This window comes from Rhineura floridana, chromosome 1 (assembly GCF_030035675.1).
Source record: "Rhineura floridana isolate rRhiFlo1 chromosome 1, rRhiFlo1.hap2, whole genome shotgun sequence".
Lineage (NCBI taxonomy): Eukaryota > Metazoa > Chordata > Lepidosauria > Squamata > Rhineuridae > Rhineura > Rhineura floridana.
This window is the reverse complement of record NC_084480.1, coordinates 2,007,705-2,027,190: the sequence shown is the minus strand read 5'-3', so window position 1 is coordinate 2,027,190 and position 19,486 is coordinate 2,007,705. Positions and strand designations below refer to the sequence as shown.

General features: G+C 48.3%; 1 protein-coding gene across 8 annotated transcripts in view; it reads left to right on the top strand.

Moving 5' to 3' along the window:
- The window catches only part of LOC133378185 (uncharacterized), a 44,755-nt gene extending 27,468 nt beyond the window's left edge, over positions 1–17,287 (top strand). For 2 of the 8 annotated variants that reach the window (XM_061613001.1, XM_061613010.1), the window contains exons 2-10: positions 3,075–3,255; positions 7,929–7,975; positions 9,061–9,127; positions 10,512–10,689; positions 10,840–10,920; positions 11,007–11,096; positions 13,275–13,367; positions 14,312–14,402; positions 16,701–17,287. In XM_061613001.1, the coding sequence (XP_061468985.1) occupies positions 7,939–7,975; positions 9,061–9,127; positions 10,512–10,689; positions 10,840–10,920; positions 11,007–11,096; positions 13,275–13,367; positions 14,312–14,402; positions 16,701–16,735 (672 nt within the window). In that variant the 5' untranslated portion in view covers positions 3,075–3,255; positions 7,929–7,938 and the 3' untranslated portion in view covers positions 16,736–17,287. Of the gene's footprint in view, positions 1–2,981; positions 3,256–6,784; positions 6,943–7,928; positions 7,976–9,060; positions 9,128–10,511; positions 10,690–10,839; positions 10,921–11,006; positions 11,097–13,274; positions 13,368–14,311; positions 14,403–16,700 lie in introns of those variants that run through there. The other 6 variants (XM_061612994.1, XM_061612986.1, XM_061613012.1 and 3 more) reach the window with 5 other exon arrangements.
- Positions 17,288–19,486: the final 2,199 nt, after the last annotated feature.

Genomic DNA, 19,486 nt, shown 5'->3' with positions numbered 1-19,486 from the left:
CCTGTGGAACATGAACAGCGCATGGCTTGACTATGTGCATGTAGCTCAGACTGGTATAGCCCAGTGGGGAGGAGAGCCTGGCTGGGAGTCCAGAGTCTGTGAGTTCAAATCCCCGCTCATGGCTCCTGGGCGTCAAGGGCCAGCTAAAGATCACCCCACAGGGAGTGGCTCAGGGGTGACGTGCCCTGCCACCTGTGCAGCCGTGGCAAGCTGAGCAGGCCCTGGCCAGCTGGGGAGGACTACCTCAGAGGGAGGCAATGGTAAACCCCCTCTGGATACCGCTTAGCATGAAAACCGTATTCCTAGGGTTGCCATAAGTCAGGATCAACTTGAAGGCAGCCCTCCAGCTCAGATTCACAGCCCTGGTTCTGCTTAAATCACTGCTCCTGGCTTCTCTCTTCCTGCCACTAAGAGGTTAATGCAGAAAGCTGAGGGCACTTCCAGACTTGCTATTTTCCAATGGGATTCAATCACATACTGGCAAGTTCAGATTGTGCAATCATAGCTGATTAAGAGCTCTTGTGCAACAAAACCATTTCCCCCAAAGAACAGACTTTTTCTAATAAAGAAAGTGATGAGAAACTGGAAGGTGTGGGATAATATTTGCTTTGCCGCAATGCTGCCTAAACTCCCTAAAAACAGATGAGAATGAACGCTTATTAAGGCTGCGTACACACCATACATTTCAAGCACATTTAAAGTACATGGCTTCCCCTAGAGAATCCTGGGAGCTGCAGTTTACCCCTCACAGAGCTACAGTGCCCAGCACCCTTAACAAACTACAGTTTCCAGGATTCTTGGGGGGAAGCCATGTGCTTTAAATGTACAGTGTGTACACAGCCATAATAGCCAATGTCGTCAAATCCCCTTGCAAACAAATTAGGAAGAATGGTCAATTAACAAGTCATCTGGAAGCAACCTAAGTGTTGCCATGTTGGGGAAGACCAATGAACCACCAGGCTCAGCATTCTCCCACCCAAAGGTGGTCACACAGTGGCCCCCAGAGTGCTCACAAACAGGTTGCAATCTTTGCATCTGTGTATTTTCCCATCACTAGATGTTGGCATGTAAACCATCTTAAATTCAGGAATGGGTCAATTTATCCAGAATAACCACTGCAGAATGGCTCTGCATTCACATCCGGGGGGGGGGAGGGAGAAATCCTAGCTCAACCCTATGCTTGCCTTGGAAATCTGGGGGAAGCAGAAGAATCCACCTTTGGGTCATACTTTAAGCCCCCTGCTGGTGAATAAGAGAGGGGAGGAGGACAAGGAGTTGCTCAAAGTATGTTAAGCAGTCTTCTCGAGTATGAGCTCTGGAGACAGTGCACTTCACAGGCCATCAAGTCCAGGCTGGCCATTTCTCCTACCAGTTTATCAAAGCCTTTAAAAAACCATTGATGGCAGGGGCCATCACAACAAGTTGCACATGTTAAGAAAATAATAAGCGCCCTGCTGGATTAGACCAAAGTTCCACCTTGACTAGCACATTGGCCAGTGAGGTAGACTGCCACTGAACCTGGAGGTTCCATTTAGCCATTTTACAGTCACGGCCAATGACTGTTGGAAAACTATCCCCCAGGAATACGTCTAAACTTTTATAAGAGACACACTGCTGGGTGAGACAAAGGCCAATGTAGTCCAGCATCCCCTTTCCAACCATGGACAACCAGATGCCCCTATGGGAAGGGAACACCCCCACTCTCTTGCAGTTGCCCCCGAGGACCAGCTGGCCCCTCGGTGGACACACTTGCCTCTCTTCATGGAGATGCCATTTAAATAGTCTGAGAAAGAGAATTTTTTCCCTATTCACTCTCTGCGGCACAGAGACCAGTCATAATTTTATAAACCTATATCTTTATTTATTCATAAAAAGTATTTATATATCACCAAGTCATATAACATGGCGGCATACAACAATATACACAATAAAATATAAAAACTGTAAAAGAGAAATCATTAAAATGACTAGCCAATCAAAAAACGTTAACAGTTACATAAGGCTGTCTACTGAACAGGTCTTCATGAGATGCCTGGAAGTCACTAGCCAGGGTGCCCTGCTGCATCTCTGCCGGAAGAATGTTGCATAGCACGGGGCTGGTGATCCTAAATGCCTGACTTCTGGTTGGAGCCCTGTTAGGCCTCTGTAACACGGAGGACAGCTAACAGCGCTCCTCTGGATGATGACCTCACACATGTCTTTCTTCAAAACGTAAAACACACATAACCCATTTAAGGCTGCAGTCCTAAACTCGCCAACTTGGAAATAAAAAGCGCTGTTTGAAAATGAAATCAGTCCGGCTTTCAAAGGATTCAGTTGATGTCTGCCTTGCTGAAGGCCCAGGGGAGCTTTCTGTCTGCGTGGCCGACTTGGCTTATTATTTCCAAGGGGATTTTGGCAAAGCTAACTCATTGGACTGTAGACATGTCTTTATGAGGCAGATGATCCATCTGCCCACTGGCCCCCTCCAGACATTCCACTTCCCCCTTGAGAGCTGATTAACCAGCGGCCCTGGGACCTTCCTTTCCTAAAGGGATGAGATAATGATTTCATCAAGTGTTCTTCCTGCCCCCTTTTTGATCCAGTGAGAGTCAGTGTGGCGTAGTGGTTAGAGTGTTGGACTGCAACCTGGGAGACCAGGGTTCGAATCCCCACACAGCCATGAAGCTCACTGGGTGACCTTGGGCCAGTCACTGCCTCTCAGCCTCAGAGGGAGGCAATGGGAAACCCCCTCTGAATACCGCTTACCATGAAAACCCTTTTCATAGGGTTGCCGTAAGTCGGGATCGACTTGAAGGCAGTCCATCTTTTTGATCCAGTAACATCTGGGTCAGCACACCACCTCTTTATCCTGGCCTTCTGGGAGCTGAGGTGTTTGTTTAGGGGGGCTAACTTTACTCTCTGTGTTAAATTGTATTTGGGGGGTTGCACTATATATTGGTTTTATTTGATTGGAAATAAACAACATTGTTTTGTTGCAGCCTGCCCTGGGACTTTATGGCGAAGAGTGAGGGGGTAAGACATCCAATAAATCAATCAATAACTCAAGGGAGGGCGCCTCTTTGCTCTTGCAGCCCATGTTCTGTGATCAGCCTCCTTCCTCTGTGACCTCATCAGATCAGCCGCCTGGCAACCAAGGGACAACAGCAGGAGGTCAGGCACCAAGGAGGAGGCAGTTGGAGGTCCATCTGGGCAGATCTCTCCGCCAAACAGGGCCGGCTGCATACACAGAAAGCCAAACACTTCCCCCTTGAGGTGAGTTGCGATGGGGGTCTTCCAGGCCCACCCAAAGCTGGGGGAACAACAGCAGGGAACGTTGGGCGTCATCTGGAGTGGAAGGATGGACTGCTCCACGTGTAGAATTTGTGGCAGGATTTTGTCCTGGTGCCATGAGAGTGGGGGAAGTGAGGGGCTTCCTCTTATTTCTTACGCCCCACTCCTACACACAAGGTCTTCTCAATAACAGCGTAAAAACCAATCACAACATTAGCAGGTAACAGCAGTCACCAAGTCAACTTCAACATCACTCATCAAACTCCAATAAAAGCAAATGAAAAATGGTATTTTCAGTTGCCTCCTATAAAAGAGGAAGCCTGATGGGTGATGAAGGAGGGGTGGGATTCCAGAGATGAGGCACCACAAGCAAGAAGGCCCCGTCTCTTGTCATCACCCTCTTCACCTCAGAAAGTGGAGTCATTTTAGGCAGGGCCTCAAAAGAAGACGTCAGTATGCAGACAGATTTGCGTAGGGGCAAGCTGTATCCCAGCTATCCTAGTTCCTAACCATTTAGGACTTTTAAGGTCAAAACCAGCCCTTGGAATTCTTCCTTGAAAGAAGCGGGCAGCCATGGTAGTTCTTAGCAGCCTCATTGCTGTATTTTCCACCAATTGTACTTTCTGAACAGTCTTCAAAGGCAGCCCCATGTAGACCATGTTGCAACAACTTGGATGTTATGAATGCCTGTTTGACTGTGGCCTGGTCCAGTTTTTCCAGAAACAGCACTCTGTGGTATAGAGGCAGGAAACCTTCCACTGACCCCTCCAAGACCACACAGCTCTCCCAGTCTCATATACATCTCAGGTTGGTGTGCTTTGAGTTCCAGGCAGGCTGCAGCTGAAGCTCCGCGCTCTCATGCCTGCTGTCACCATCTTTCAAACTACAACAGCTCTCAAAGTGGTTTGCAATAATAACAAAAACATCCATTAACTTCAGTTAAAGCCACCACCAGTAATTAATCAGACACAGCAAAACAAGAGGGGAAATGATGGCCCATGGCAGGCATCTCTCCAATATGGTCAAGTAAAACCAAACGGAAAAGACACAACAAAATGAATGAATGGGGGCTCCTGAGGAGGGGGGGCACAACACTGCAACCGAGAGGAGCTTGCAGTGTGAACTCCCCCCTCACCTCAAAGTGCCTGTTCCCTCAAAGACCCCTTTCTAAAGTTCATAATTCTGTAACATGCAGTGCAGGATTCCCTTCCCGACAAGGGAGGCCTTGGAAATTTCCCTCTCTTTTAACTGTAAATAATATCATTTCCTGCTTGGGGATCTTGGGGTTTAATCAGGAAACTATGAACCTGCAATCGATTGGCAGGAAATCACATTCTGTGCGTCATTTGCAGCCTTGTGTGGGGCCTCTGTTATCTTTGGCCGGCTGTAAGCCTCCCCTCTCCCCCCAAGCAAGGCTATTTTGACTTGGAGGAAAGTGGGGTGGCCAGCAGAAAAGGGGCAGCAACAGCAAAGAAACCTGGACTTTTTGTGGGTTCCTATCAAGCAGTCAGGAAACAAAAGACCTTGAGGTTTTTTGAGCAGGCAACTGAAACACTTGAAAAGCCCACTGAATGTTCAGCCCAAGCCTGAGTGGGCTAGCATATCTATAAACGTGGCCTTAAGGGGGATCCCAAACTAAGCTTGAGAATTGGCTTAGGATGGATGCTGGAGATGCCCTAATTCTGCTGGCAAAGGGAGCCTACCTTTCAGACGATGTGGAGAAGCTGGAAAAGGGTATGGGTTGGGTTCATAGAATCACAGAATCATAGAATAGTAGAGTTGGAAGGGGCCTATAAGGCCATCCAGTCCAACCCCCTGCTTAATGCAGGAATCCATATCAAAGCATTCCCGATAGATGGCTGTCCAGCTGCCTCCTGAATGCCTCTCCTGACTCTGGAACTCACATGTATCCTCTCTGTGTGGGGGAAATGAGCAAGCCCCCCTCCCCGTACAGACTTTACACCACCACAGGAGCAAACTACACACAGTCCTCTTTTCCTCACAATCTTCTGAACACCTGAAGAGGCAAAAGGGCAGATCAGAGGCCCTTTCCATTCATTTGTGCCACATGACATGTCTGGTGCTCTGCTCTGAGACATCTTAGAATGATGCTGGGATACATGCACCATTTACTGTTGGCCAAGGGATAAAAGGAAGCATATTCTCTCAGCCAAAAGGGCTCTCCTGCACTGCCCTCTGCTGGGGGTACATGAGGATTCTTTTGTTTTATTTTGATTCCAGTGGAGTTTTATTGGACCAAAGATCAGAGGGAATTGGGTGGGAATTACACCTCATCCATAAACTTCTTGGTGGCCTTGATGACAAGTCACCACCTCCCAATTGATGACTTACAACACAGTGCTGTTTGTTTATTTATTTATTATTTGATTTATACCCCGCCCTTCCTCCGGGTAGGAGCCCAAGGCGGCAAACAAAAACACTAAAAACTTTAAAACATCTTAAAAACAAACTTTAAAACAAAACATTTTCAAAAACATTTCTTTAAAAAAGCTTTAAAAACATCATCTAAGATTAAAAACATTTTAAAAAAGGTTTAAGAACATATTAAAAAGCAATTCCAACACAGATGCAGACTATTGTGATTATTAGTGACACAGCAATTTGCTCATGAAAACATGGGGCACAAACAGAGCCTGCCTTTACCCTAGGTCTTGGGGCTGGCTGGAACTTTTTAAAAGCCAAACCACAGGCAGGTGGGGGGGTGGGAGAGACAAAGAACCCCAAATGCCATTATGATGTGATTGGCTTTTTAACTGGCTTTTTTCAATCTATTTTTATCTACTTCTCTTTGTCTGCTCTTAGGATGATTTTTTTTTAAAAAAAGTATATTTTAAATGATTTATTGATTCCGTTGTGTAAGCTGTCTTGTGTATCTTCAGTCAGAAAAGTGGGATAATAGCAAGCTCAGGTGGTGAGTGCCAACAGGATTATAACTAAAACAGAGTCACTAAGAAGTACTAAGAGGGAGGTATCCTGTGAAGTTTGCAAAGGTACACCAAAAAATTAAAATAAGGACACCCGGGGAAGGGGGAACCTCTCAAAATAAACAGCCCAATCAGGCATTGAGCAGGGGGTTGGATTTGATGGTCTTATAGGCCCCTTCCAATTCTGCTGTTCTATGAAGGCTGAGTAGCCATGGAATGAAAAGTGTCAGTTGGAAAAGAAAAATGGAAAACTGGGGAGGGGGAGGATGGAATGGAGCATCCTGGAGGAGGGCATGGCTGACTGGAACCCTAACCAGGAGCACTTCCATGAGGTGTGAATACATTATAACATTTTGAGGAGGCCCCACTTGTTTAATCTTATTTATAAAAGAACATGGCAAATCCTACAAAACAGAAAAAGAAGCCCCAACTATGCACCCTCTCATGTGATGAGGAGACGCAGAGGGAAGAGTGTTCAAGGCTCCTGGACCTCCAGGTGCTGCTCAGAGGAGGGAATTTCAAGCAGATGCAGCTTTCCCCCCTTTTGCATGACAAGCTGGACCCGCCAAAATTCCACTGGCCCCTTTAAACCACACAGCTACTCCTGTGCTCCTTTGCACCTGGGAGTCCTTAACTCCACTGTTTCAGCTGCAGCAGGATTTTGCCATCCTGCTGTTCCTCGTGCTCAGTTGCCCTGAGATTAAGAAGAAAAGAGCAGGTGCAAGTGAGTTGGTTCTCTTCTTCTGAGGCATGTCTGGTAGCGGTACCCAGACCCCTTCCTCACTTCTCCCTGTGCTCTCCCTTCTCTTGCCTGGGAGGGCTGCCTACTTGATTCCTTTCCAATGAAGATCTGGTCTCTTTCCTTCCTGGGATTTGTAACACTGTCTGTGACCCTGCATGTACCGTGCGGCAAACCTTGCACTAGCTGTAAATGGTTTAATGCCTGATCTACTGTGGAACTGAGAAGTGGCTGCAGGGGATGAAGCTGTGTCTGCCCAGCATTAAAAAAGAAAAGCACAAATTCTGCACCCTTGCAATCCAAACTATGCATCAAGGAAAAGTGAACCCAGCGATCTGTATAAGCTATTTTTAAAAATAAAATCTTCAGAGTTTTCCTAGTTTTGCAAATGAAGGGAAGGGGCAGAGAGGTGTGCAGGGACACTGAAGCCCCCTCCCTCAACCCCAACCCCACCCCAGTTACTGGCCATCTTGCCCTTGTGGCTTCTGAGACTGCAGGCAGGAAGCCGCCTTGCTCACACAGTTCTGAGTACAACCTCAAACCATGAGGGCAAGAAACTTGATTTAAAGAAAGGAAAATTATTTACAGAGTTCCACATTGTTTGTGTTCTAGTGGAATACACCCTGCCCTCGTTATGTATTGTTCTCAGAGAACCATATAGGCTCCTGCAATTTTGATATTCGATCACCTGCTGAAAACATTTCTGTTTTCTTGAGCATTTCTAGAGAATTAATGTGATTCAGTGTGTTGGTCATTTGTTCTGTATTCCATGATTTTATATTTTTATGATGCTTTTAATGATTTTATTCTACACCACCATGTTTTTTTTTTAATGAGTTAGTGGCTTATAAATAGTTTGATAAATAAAGACATTAAAGGCAATGTTCAAGACTGAAAATTTCTGGGTGCATCATTAGAACAGGGCAGGCCTCGTGCAAGAACTTCCATTTCTTCCTGTCTGTCTCTTTCAGCCTTCAGGCCATGGACCACAGAGGTTCTGTGTCCCCCAACCTCCTAGGTAAGAAGGGCTACTTGACACCCTGGACACGAACACACTGTATCCTGCAGGGTAGGACAGGGCCTGTGTGAGGATCAGTGGAGGGAGGTGGCAGAGGCCGGCGGCTGATGTGAGCGTGACACTAGGGGGCACGGGGCTGTTTCAAACAACCCTGGGGATGGGGAGGAAACATCCAGCCAAGACCAAGGGCCACCTCTTAACTGCATTTAAGGCTGCGTTGTAGAAAGGCCAAGATAAAGTCCTTCCTTCTGTTGGTGGCAAAACCTTGCAGGAGAGAAGGGCCTCCTGCAGCTTCTGGAGAAAGTAGAGCTGCCTGTTCCCCTCAACACAAAAGGGGAGCTGTGGGTTCCTGGGGTGCAAGGGAGCTGGAGCAGGCCTGGTCAGCTGCTCCGGTGCACCATCCTCTTAATCAGCTCCAGGCAAGGCAGCAAGAAGGATGCTGTGCTTTGTCTAATCCAGAGCCCTGTGGAGAAGAAAGCCAGTGGGTCCCCAGAGATATAACCTCTCTGAACCCTGATCATATGGCCTAGAGAGAGAGAGAGAGAGACTAGCCTCTGGCCTCTCCCTAAACTGCAAACTGGGAGAGAGGAGTGACAGGAAAGGAGAGGCTGATTCAGAGTGAAGGCAGCAGCCTGTCTGCACGAGGGCTTTCTCCATGCATCGCCCGCCAGTTGTGTGCTCCAGCTGACTTGTACTTTACAAGGCGGATCAGAAGTAGGGAAACAGGCACAGCTGCAAACTCAGGCTACCGGCTGCAGAGTACCTTAGTCCTCCTCATGTTGCAGTTGCACCCATATCTGTGGAGACGTTCCCAGAATGAGGCAGGGCAGGGCAAGGCAGGCGTGGGTTGTAAAACCTGGCAGGTGGAGTGGGCGCTGATGGGCTTCCATTTCGGCCCCGATCTGCAGAAATGGTCAGAATGGTACCTTGGCCACAGAGAGGAGGGCAGCAAAGCCAGTCCACAGCACTCTCCAGGTGGAAGTGCTAGCCCACCACTAGCACCATCCCGGCCTCCCCTCTGGGGCTCTCCCCACCCCTGCTTATTTGCCACCCCCCACGCGCACACTTTTCTTTCCTCTCCACAGCAGATCCTCGATGTTCCATGAGTGAGAACCCCACTTGTGGAGATGATGAGCTGGACGAGGAGACTGTGTAAGTGCATCCTCAGCTGCACCGAGGGCAAGGGGGCCGTGCTGGAAAATGAGACCACCTGACTCCTCCATCTGGCAGAGGACGTTCTTGCCGCAGGTGGCCAAGGGAAGGCCTGTTCCCCATGGAGACCAGCTCAGCCCTCCAGGCTTAACATGTTGTGTAGGGGAGGAAGCCCTCCCAGGAAGGGGGTGGGTTATCCAGGCCATGCTAGATGTAGGCAGCAGGGCCAGCCCAAAGCATTCTGCTGCCTGAGAGGATGGTGCCTCCCCAGCCTCATTCCATGTACAAAATCCAACCAGGAGGGCACAATGCTGCCAATGGGTCAGCATCCTCCAACGTACCTGAGGGTGGTAGGCTAGGTTATGGGGAATGGGGGGCAGGCCAAACGGTGCACCCAGCTCTCTCTGCTGCTCTACCTTCAGCGATTGCCGCGAGGCAGTTGCCTCACTGTAGGGCCACCCCTGGATGAAGGCAACTCAGGGGGGCATCCCACAAACAGGGACTGCCCTCTTGGTTCCCGAGGGCTCTAGCCCTCTTCTTGGAGCAGTGCTCATCCTTGTCAACAACATTTTGTACCCTACCCTCCCTGCAAGGAGCTCCATGTGGTGTACGACTCTCTCTTCCCCCATTTATTATCTTCTCGGCAAGCCTGTTGTGGTGAAGGCTCAGGCCTGAGAGGGTGACTGGCCCACAGTCAGCCCCAGTGAGCTTCACGCTGAGCAGGGATTTGAACCCAGGTCTCCCAGTTCCTGGTCTGACACTCAAATCACAAGACCATGCTGGCACTCTGCACAGGTCAGCAGCATTCTAGGGGGATTATCAGTGCTGCACGATGGCTGGGTGTAAATGAAGCTGTCTTGCTGGCCTTAGATTCGACACTTGGCAGTTAGATTTGTTTTAATTTTTATTCCGCATAAAGCGACTAACAAAATAATAAAATGCATTAAAGAGAAATAAAAATTCTCAGCATTAAAAATGCATTAAAATTCATCTTATTTCAATTTATCCAGTAGTCAATTTCTCTGAAAAGAGAATGTGCCTGGAAGCGGCTGTCCCAAATTTCAAATGTGCAGGGGTTGGCAATAGTGAGGGGAAATGCATTCTGCCCATGATCAAAGGCACTCTCTTTGTCATAATTTCTTTGCATGTACCCAGGCAAGCCTTGCAACTGAAAGCAGGCATCTGGGCTGATCTGCCTCTTCCACCAGTCCCTGATGCCCTCTGTATCAAGAGAAGGACTGCTGAATTCTGGGGAGAAGAGGGGCTGCCTTCCATCCCTACTTGTGGGCTTCCCAGGGTTGGCTACTGTGAGAAACAGATGTTGGATCGGGTGGCCTGCTCTGGCAAGGCTGCTCTTAGTCTGGATTCCTTGTCCTCTTCTCAGGAACTTCATCACAGCCTTATATGAAGCTTTGGGGCCTCTGCTGCCTGAAGTGACCAAACTCCAGAACCCCCAGGACCCTCCTGCCCACCTGATGGTTGACATGAGGACCAAACTGAGGGAGATGGGCTCAAGCGTCTCTGACGCTAGGAAGAAGATGCTGAAATACAACATCTATCTGGTGAGTACCACCATTGGCCTGGCCTGCTGATTCCATGGCCTGCTTCCCTGCTGCTGGGCCACTTCACACCTGCCACCAAACTGAAGCTGCCCTGAAGGAAGGAAGCAAGGAATGTCGGTGCTGATGGTGCCTTTGCCTTCCTCCCCGCAGAAGAGGCGGCTTGCCAGAGCTGTGCAGGAGAAGAAAGCCTGGAGGGAACAGCAACAGAGGCAACAAGAATGCAATGAGCAGGTAAGGCCGTCCTCCTCTCCCCAGCCGCAGTGGGATGGAGCCACTTCCGTGCCTGCATTGCATGACCCTCTTCTCTCTCTCTCTAGCTCAGCCCAGTCCCAGTCGCACTGCCAAGGGGGTTCAGGCTAGAGATGGAGCCGGGGAAATCCAATATGGGGCCAGAGAAGAACATCCAGGTGAGTGGTGGCAAGAGGAAAAGAGGAAAAGCTATGCTTGCACACTGGCACATATACACACACACATTGTATATGGAATGGGGGGAACTGCATGGTTCAGGCCTTGGGGAACACATGCATTTCTTCATTAAAACATCTGCTAACACATAACACTAAAACTCAACCTCTCAATAGAAGATTACTGAGGTAACAGAATAAAAAATGTAGGAGAATGCTCAACAGAGAAAACAGTTCATCTGTATTAAAATCAAATACCATTAAAAGCCAGTGAGAATAAAGACAGGTTCACCTGTCAGCTCAAACAGCTTCCAGTGAAGTAGCCACATCAAGTCTGCTCAGTTGATTGATGGGCATCCCGTTTTGATGTTTTGTAAAGATGATGGTGTGTGCGTGCGCGCGCTTCAGCCATGTGAAGGATTCCATCTGGGCTGCTCTGCATGGATGATCATGAAGTCTGAGGGACGGTCCTTTGAAGGAGGGCATCACAAGGGCGTTGGGCAGCAAATGCAAGGCAGTAGTGCTCTTGCTCGTTCAGAGGAGCGGGTATAAATCTAAATAAATGCATCCTGAGGTCATTCAGATTCTCGTGAGGGGTAATGTATTGTACGGCCATACTTGGATGCTGGTGCCTCTCACCTACAAAATGCATTCTTCTAATTAGAATTCACATAATGCTGTCAGGGGGTAAATTGTCCATAAATAGCAATTATCCTTCACAGGCAGGGAACGCAGCCTGTCTCCACTAGGCCTGGCAGATATACAGAGCTGTTAAAAATGGTTGCACCCCTCCCCTTCCATTGAAGCAGAAAAGAGTGGATGGGCCAGGAGTCCAGGGGAGACTGACACACAGACACAACACACAGGGTTTGCAAAGCTCTACTTGAATCATCAGCACAACCAAAGCATCATGCAGAAATTGTCGCAGTACGGGGGCTGCCAAGTTGCAGAGTGAGGCTATTGCAGAAGTTAACATATTATCCAGGTACTTCAAGGAGTGCATCATCCCGTATGAGTCCATGCATGAAGATTTAGGGGTCATAGCTCAGGGGCAGCAGTGCACCTGCTTTCCATACAAAAGGTCCCCAGGTTCAATTCACCTTGGCATTCCCAGTTGATAACAAAAGGGCCAGGTACCAGGAGCTGAGAGTTGATGGTACTGGACAAAGTGGGCATTCAGGGTGGGTTTCAATGTTAGTCCTGCTCAGAGTAGACCCACTGAAGTGAATAGACATGACTAACTTAGGTTCTTTACCTTGTAGGACTTTAGTTGAACAGCCACCTGCCAGGTATGCTTTGAGTTGGATTCCTGCATTGAGCAGGGGGTTGGACTCGACTGACTTATAGGCCCCTTCCAACTCTACTATTCTATGATTCTGTGGATGCAACCCACAATCTGATCTGCCATGAAGCAGTTCCCTCTTTCTCCTGTGGATGCCCTTCTCCAAATCCAGGCAAGGTTATTTACTAGAAGCACAGAGGGATGGCCTTTTTGGTGATGGTGCCTTAGCCCAGGAATTTCCTACCAAAAGAAGTTCACCGGGTGCCAAGTTTCTTTTTAAGGCCAAGTGAAACCCTTGTTATTTTCCCAGGCCTTTTAACTCTGTGCAGAGCCAGTGTGGCATAGTGGTTAAAGTGTTGGACTATAACCTGGGAGACCAGGGTTCAAATCCCCACACAGCCATGAAGCTCGCTGGGTGACCTTGGGCCAGTCACTGCCTCTCAGCCTCATGAAAACCCTCTTCACAGGGTCACCATAAGTCAGAATCCACTTGAAGGCAGTACATTTACATTTATTACATTTGTATACCGCCCCATAGCCGAAGCTCTCTGGGCGGTTTACAACTATTAAAACATAAAAACAAATATACAAATTTAAAAACACATATTTAAAAGCCAATTAAAACACATGCTAAAATGCCTGGGAGAAGAGGAAAGTCTAAATTTACATTTTAACTCTGTGATTTTTTTAAGCTGCTTTCAGCCAGATGGGCTGCTTCTATGTTGTTTGACTGAATTTGTATTATGGTGTTTTTCACTGCTATTTATCTGTGTCTCTGTGTTTAAAGTATGATACTGTATTACACTACAAGCTGCTCTGGGAAGCTCAGCATTGAAAGGTGGCGCATACTGAGTGCTTTAAACAGACCAACCTCTTTTCACACCCTTTCCTCCATTTAGGAGATCCCATCTCCGGAGCTGGTGAGGACTAAAATGCCGGAGAGGGGTCATCGGCGGGGTGTGAGCCTGCAAGACCCTCATTTTGTTCCAATGGTGAGGAAGCCACAGGGCAACTACGGGTTAGAGGCATTGCGGTGGGTGGGAGATGAAAGCTGAAAACAATGGGAGCCGGCTAGAATAATGGCGGCTTGGCCAACGTGTGGCACAGGGGCAAGGCTGCTGGGTTTGGGGTGTAAAAAGCCCCAGTTTAATCCAAAAACTCACTTAAAAACCTGGGGCAAACTGCATTTTCTTAGCCCCTCCCAACTGTACAGGATAGCTGTGAAGTTGGGACAAAACAGAGTGAAGTGAAAGTGCTGTAGGGTATGTGTGACTGATGGCAATAAGGGGTGAGTGGAGTCCTCCTGGCTTTGGAGGTTGGATGTATCCAGATTTTGGTCAACTGTGACTCTCACTGTGCCGCCTTTGGCTGTCTCTTGGGGTTGTCCTGCATGGGGGTAAGGGGAAAAATATTCTGAGGCCTGCACCTTGATATCATGCACTGACCTGTTTTGCCACGCGTGTGTGTTTGGAAGCCATTGAGAGGGCAATCACTAAGCTGTGGTCATTGCACCTCTCCGCATGATTCCAGTCTCCAGGTGCTCTTGGGGGAATAAGCAAAGGGAAAGGTTGCTCCCACGCCACTGTTGGCAGTGCATGGATTGGTCCTCCTGCCATGGTCCTTATTCTGGACTCCGGAGTGAGGAAAAGGTTCTTGCCTAGTGGGGGATTCTGCCCATCCACTTGTGAGCTTCCTGTGAGCAAATGGGCATGAAAGGAAAGCAACTGAAGATAGCTCAGAAACCTCCTGCAGCACCATCCTGCCCCTCCTGCTGAAGGAACCCCCTTTCCCTCTCGCCCATTGCACCCAGACTCAGACCCACCCATGCATGTTTGAGCACAGTGGTTTTGCTGGTGAAGAGGGGGGTCCCCCTTTGGGTGACGAGGACTGACCACCCTCCTCGCCCCATCCAGTTCACCTCGTCTTCTCCTTCCAGCCCCTCCAGGAGATAGTGGACGAGCATGGCCGCGTGTGCATCGCCCCTCAGGGGCTGCTGCAGAAGAGTGGTTGCCGGCTGGATAACATGCGTAAGTGCCTACTCATACCCTTGGGAGGGGCAAGCCTACACGGCGCTGCACTTACCAAGGCAGCAAGGGCGTACCGTTCCCTCTGTCTCCTACTTTTCTTGGTGTTTTGTGGAATTGAAACCTTTGCAACTCGTATCATCAAACTGCTCTCAATTCCACCCCCACTTCACATGGGCTCCATTTTAAGCTCCATTCAGTGAGCCCCATTTGGGCTGTTTGACCAGTCATAGAATCAGAGACTTGGAAGGAACCTCAAAGGCCATCTAGTCCAACCCCCTGCCAGGGCAGAAGTCTACTGCTACCCCAATAACTGGCTGTCCAGCTTCTACTTAAAAACCTCTACACAGAAAGAGAGAGTCCACCCCCTTCCAAGGCAGTCTGTTTCCTGATTCTGTGAGCTTTTGACAGTGAAATTCTTTATGGGCAAGGAAGGGGATTTTGATTTAATTTTGACTCATTGGCTCGGCTCCCACTCTCTGAAGCGTGGGTGGCCAAGGTGGTGCCCTCCAGATGTTGCTGTACTCCAACTCCCATCAGCCTTGACCACTGGTGATGCTGGCTGGGGCTGATGGGAATTTGAGGGAGGAGGCTCCAACAATATCCAGAGGGCACTACGTTGGCTACCCCTGCTCTGGAGCATCAGAAAACAAATCCGCTGCATTTATTTATTTATGTAAGACATTTATAGACTGCTTAATCATTTGCATTTCTAAATGAGCCACACATGACATGAAACAATAAAGTCATCCTAAAACCAAACCACTACCTTAAAATGCCTGCTTAAACAAGAAAGTTTCAGTCATAACGCCTGAAGTTCAACAAGGAGGGTGCCTGCCTCATCTCAGGTGGGAGGGAGGTCCACAAGCTTGCGCCCGCTACGCTGAATGTGCAGCTTCTAGTATTAGGAGCCGTGCATCTGAGCCAGGGGGCAGCACCGACAGAGACTCCCCCAAACCTCTCAGTGATCAGGCTGCAACATAAAGGGATCAGGCGGTCCTTAAGTTATCCTGGACCCAAGTTGTTAATTAATACAAGAACCCTGAACCCGGCCCAATAACGTATCAGCCAGTGCAAGCTTTTAAGCACCAGAGTTACGTGCTGGAGGTAGTCTGTTGCCATCAACAGTCTAGACGCAGCATTTTGCAGCAGCTGGAGCATCCAGACCAGGTGCCAGGTAGCTCCACATAGACCGTTCTGAGGTTGCTAATGCCAGCCTGAATCATCACAGCCGGGTTACTCCTGTCCAAGAATGGCATTAGCTGGTGCACCAGCTGTAGCTGGTAAAAGGCCCTCCAGTCTATGTGACAGCGCTTCAGACCATTGAGAATGGCCGGCCTATCCCCTCTTAATGGTCTCTTCTCTAAGCTAAAAGTACCAGACTCCATCAACCTTTCCTCCTCATAGGACTTGTTCTCTACCAGGCCCTTCACCACCACGGAGACAGTGGGCCCAGTTTGTTGATATCTTTCTTATAAGAAGTGGCCTTGCAACTGCACAGGTCCATCTTCCTCTGCAAGTCCTTCTCTGCATCCCCATCCCATCCTTCCCAAGTGCAAAGGCCTTAGAGGAAGGGGGGCTGCTCACTTCAAGCCTTGCAGGGCCTCCCCATAGCTGCAAATGTTGCACACACAGATCATCCGTCTCTGCTACACTAGGCAATGTGGGCTTACAGGTCCCCCACGCTTTCCCACAGGTAGCATCTTTGACAGGGGGAAGGCTCCAAAGAGGTGGAGGATGGCTGGGAGGGTTGTGTAGTCCTGGTGAGGGCTGGGTGCAAACCCTGTTTTGGACTGAGCCAGACTTGTGAAGTTGTGGGGGAAGCTCACATTTCAAAGTCTGGCACCATCAAAATGCCCCTCCAACCCCAGCACAGCCACCGGACACTTCCTGGCCTCATCTACACAGCTGATTTTCTCTCTGTCTCGACTTGCTGAGATCAGCTGCAAGAAGCGCGAGGAGCAGGATCTGCACTGCTGCTCTGTTCTGTACACCAAGGTCTAGCGCCTTGTTGGGGCTCAGGAAAGGCAGAAGAGCAGCCTGCAGCATGTGCTTGCCATAGCAGTGCAGTGGCAGAGTGCATGCAAAGGGTCCCAGGTTCAGTCCCTAATGGTGTCTCCAAGTAGGAGTGGGAAAGGCCCTTGCCTGAACCCCTGGACAGCCTCTGTCAGTCAGTGTTGTCAGTACTGGGCTAGGTGGACAAATGTTCTGATTCAGGCTAAGGCAGCCTCCTGTGTTGTTCCTACTTTGAATACCTCGTTCTGGAGTCTAACGGGATGTTTCTCATCTCCCCTCTTGCAGCTTCCCGCCCATCCCTTGACAGAGGCCAAATGTAATCACGGAAGGAGATGCACGGATCTCTTGGCACACGCGGCTTCCCTGCTCTCCTTTGGGGACGCCCAAGGATTGACGTGAGACCCAACCAGGCTGAGCTCTGTCCCTTCCCACCCAGTAGCAGCAATTAAACCTCATTCCTGCAATGCGTCTGCGGTGACTGCCTCTTCTTTCCAGCAGGCCCACTCACTCTTGCACAGGTTGTTTTACCCATGGTGGGTTCTCCATTATGGGTCAGTGACGATGCACACGGACAATTTTCAAAGGATGCTAAAGGGTAATGACCAGAGAACCTGTAAGTTTCTTCAGGTCAATTCATACGTCTGTCTTTTACTTCTTTTTCAGCTTGTGACAGCTACTAAAATTTGGCAGCTCTCTGGGTGATATTTCACTCCCGATTATTTAACTGTTATACAGGTTTAGTTAGAGCATCACCATTAGGCATGAATAATCTCTCTATACTGGCATTCCAATTATCTTGTCATGCATGATGCCACTCTCTTTAAGAAGGCTTGACTGTTTTATGATTATATTAAAGAGCTTTGCTTATTTTATGCCATTTAATGTTTTATTTTGTAAAAGGAATGTTTATCCTACTCTTTAAAAAAAATTTGGAGTGGCTAGCAGTAAAATAGAGGGGGGGGGACAAGCAGACCAATCAAGGCATCAATACAATCCACAATACACACATCAAAAACGGATATAGAAAAAGATGGTCAACAGGCCCTACTGTAGCAGTAAAGAGAAAAACAGTCCAGTTGGCTTCTGCCAAAAGCTGTCTTGATGGGACAACAGAATGGAACAAAGAAAAAGCCAGACAGGTTTCCCTGGAGAGGACATTTTGCAATGTTTGTCCCACAATGAATGAGGATGTCTTGTACCTTGGATTTTATCACCTGCGCTCCTCCGTGGCCTTGAGCATAAAGTGTCCATGGGAAGGAACAAGTAGGGGAAAGTGACCCTTAAGGTACCCTGGCCCCAAACCATTCGGGCTTTAAAAGTAAGAGAACTAGTGCTCTTGCATCAAGCCTGGAAATTAGTGGATTACTGATGAAGATCACAAAAGATTTGCCCACATCATATGCTCTCTTTGGTCAGCCTCTGCCAACAACCTAGCAGTGGTGTTTTTGACCAGCTGAAGTTTCCAGATGCTTGTCGAGGGGGAGCCCTATCTATACTCTGGTACAGTAGTCCGTTCTGGTGGCTACTTGAGGACAGAAAAGGAAGCAGTCAGGGTATCACCCAAAGCTGTCCAAAAGCCCTGTCTGCCTTGCTTACCTCCAAGTGAGAAAATACTTATCTCACTCAAGTACCGGATCTCTTTACAGCTAGAGATATGTCCAAAACGAGCTTCCCATCTCTCACCCATGATGTGATCTCCTATTCCAGGCATTGGGAACCTTTGGGCCTCCAGATGTTGCTGAACTACAACTGCCATGAGCCCTAGCCATTGGCCATGCTTGCTGGGGCTGAAGGGAACTGTGGTTCAGCAGCATCTGGAGGGCCAAGGGTTCCCCGTGCATGCTCTCTTCCATATTTCAGTTCATTCAACCCCAATAATAAAATAAGATGTTCTGTATTTAATCCAGCTTATTCTAATTTAGAGGATTTTCCTCCAAAACACACACACAAATCAGAGGTAACAGTATTAATCGATGAGGAAAAATCCTAGTGGTTGGAGGGCATAAGATTCCCCACAAAAATCTAGACGAGGGAAGCCGAAGCTTGAACAAGGAGACTTTTCATTATTTGAAGATGGGGCATTACTTCAAAGAGGGGAGATTGCATGTCCTCTAACCATGTGACTTCAACTGACTTTTTAAAAGTAGAGCTTTTAGTACTGCCTAAAATTGATCTCCAACTTCACAATATAAAGAGAGGCTACCACATTTCTCTTCTGCTCTCTGCCTCACAAGACCATTCTTTTCTGCTTAGCACTGGGCTCAGATGCAACGGACAGCCAGATTTTAGATTTCCAACTGTGGGGGGAAAGCCCTTGATGCTTTGTTCCAGCAGCCCACTGTGTAATCTGAAATCTGTTTTGCACCTAGCAGGGGCTAACCTAATCTAATTCAGGCTGCTGTAATGAAGTGTGCAGTTTGCATATAAGCCTACAGTTCTCACATATAATCCTGACACTCAGTTCTAGGGATCTTTTGATGCTGAGACCTGGACACATGCTATAACCCAGATGGGAACCTGCTGCCCTCTAGCCTCTGCCCATGTTCAGGGGTGATGTGTGAGTTGGAGCCCAACAACATCTGGAGGGCCACAGGTTCCCCCAAACCTTGCTCTATAAAGTTACTACACTGAGACCCCAAAATAATAGCAACTATGAAGGCTGGGCCTCTCCTTGAAATAGCTGGATAGGCCGGGCCCTCCCTGAATTCTACCTTTGCTTACCATCAAATCTGGAGAACTCGAAACCTTGCTCACTGTTTTGTGACATTTTGGGTGGTCCTACCCTACTGTGCATTAGTGCTTGGGTTTGATTTTTTTAAATTTATTTTTTAATACGATGCTAAATGCTACTGAAACATAACTTTCAAATTTTCCTTCACTGTTGTATATCATCAGTATATATGTTCAATTCATCTGTTAACCAGAGGTTGCCAATCTTTTGGGGCCGGTGGGCACATTTGCAAACCAGAGAAACAGCCCTGGGCACCAAACACACACAACCAAGCACACACTGCAACATATTAGTTCCAGCAGAATGCTTCTTTCAGGCCTAACTTCAGGAGGCAGGATCC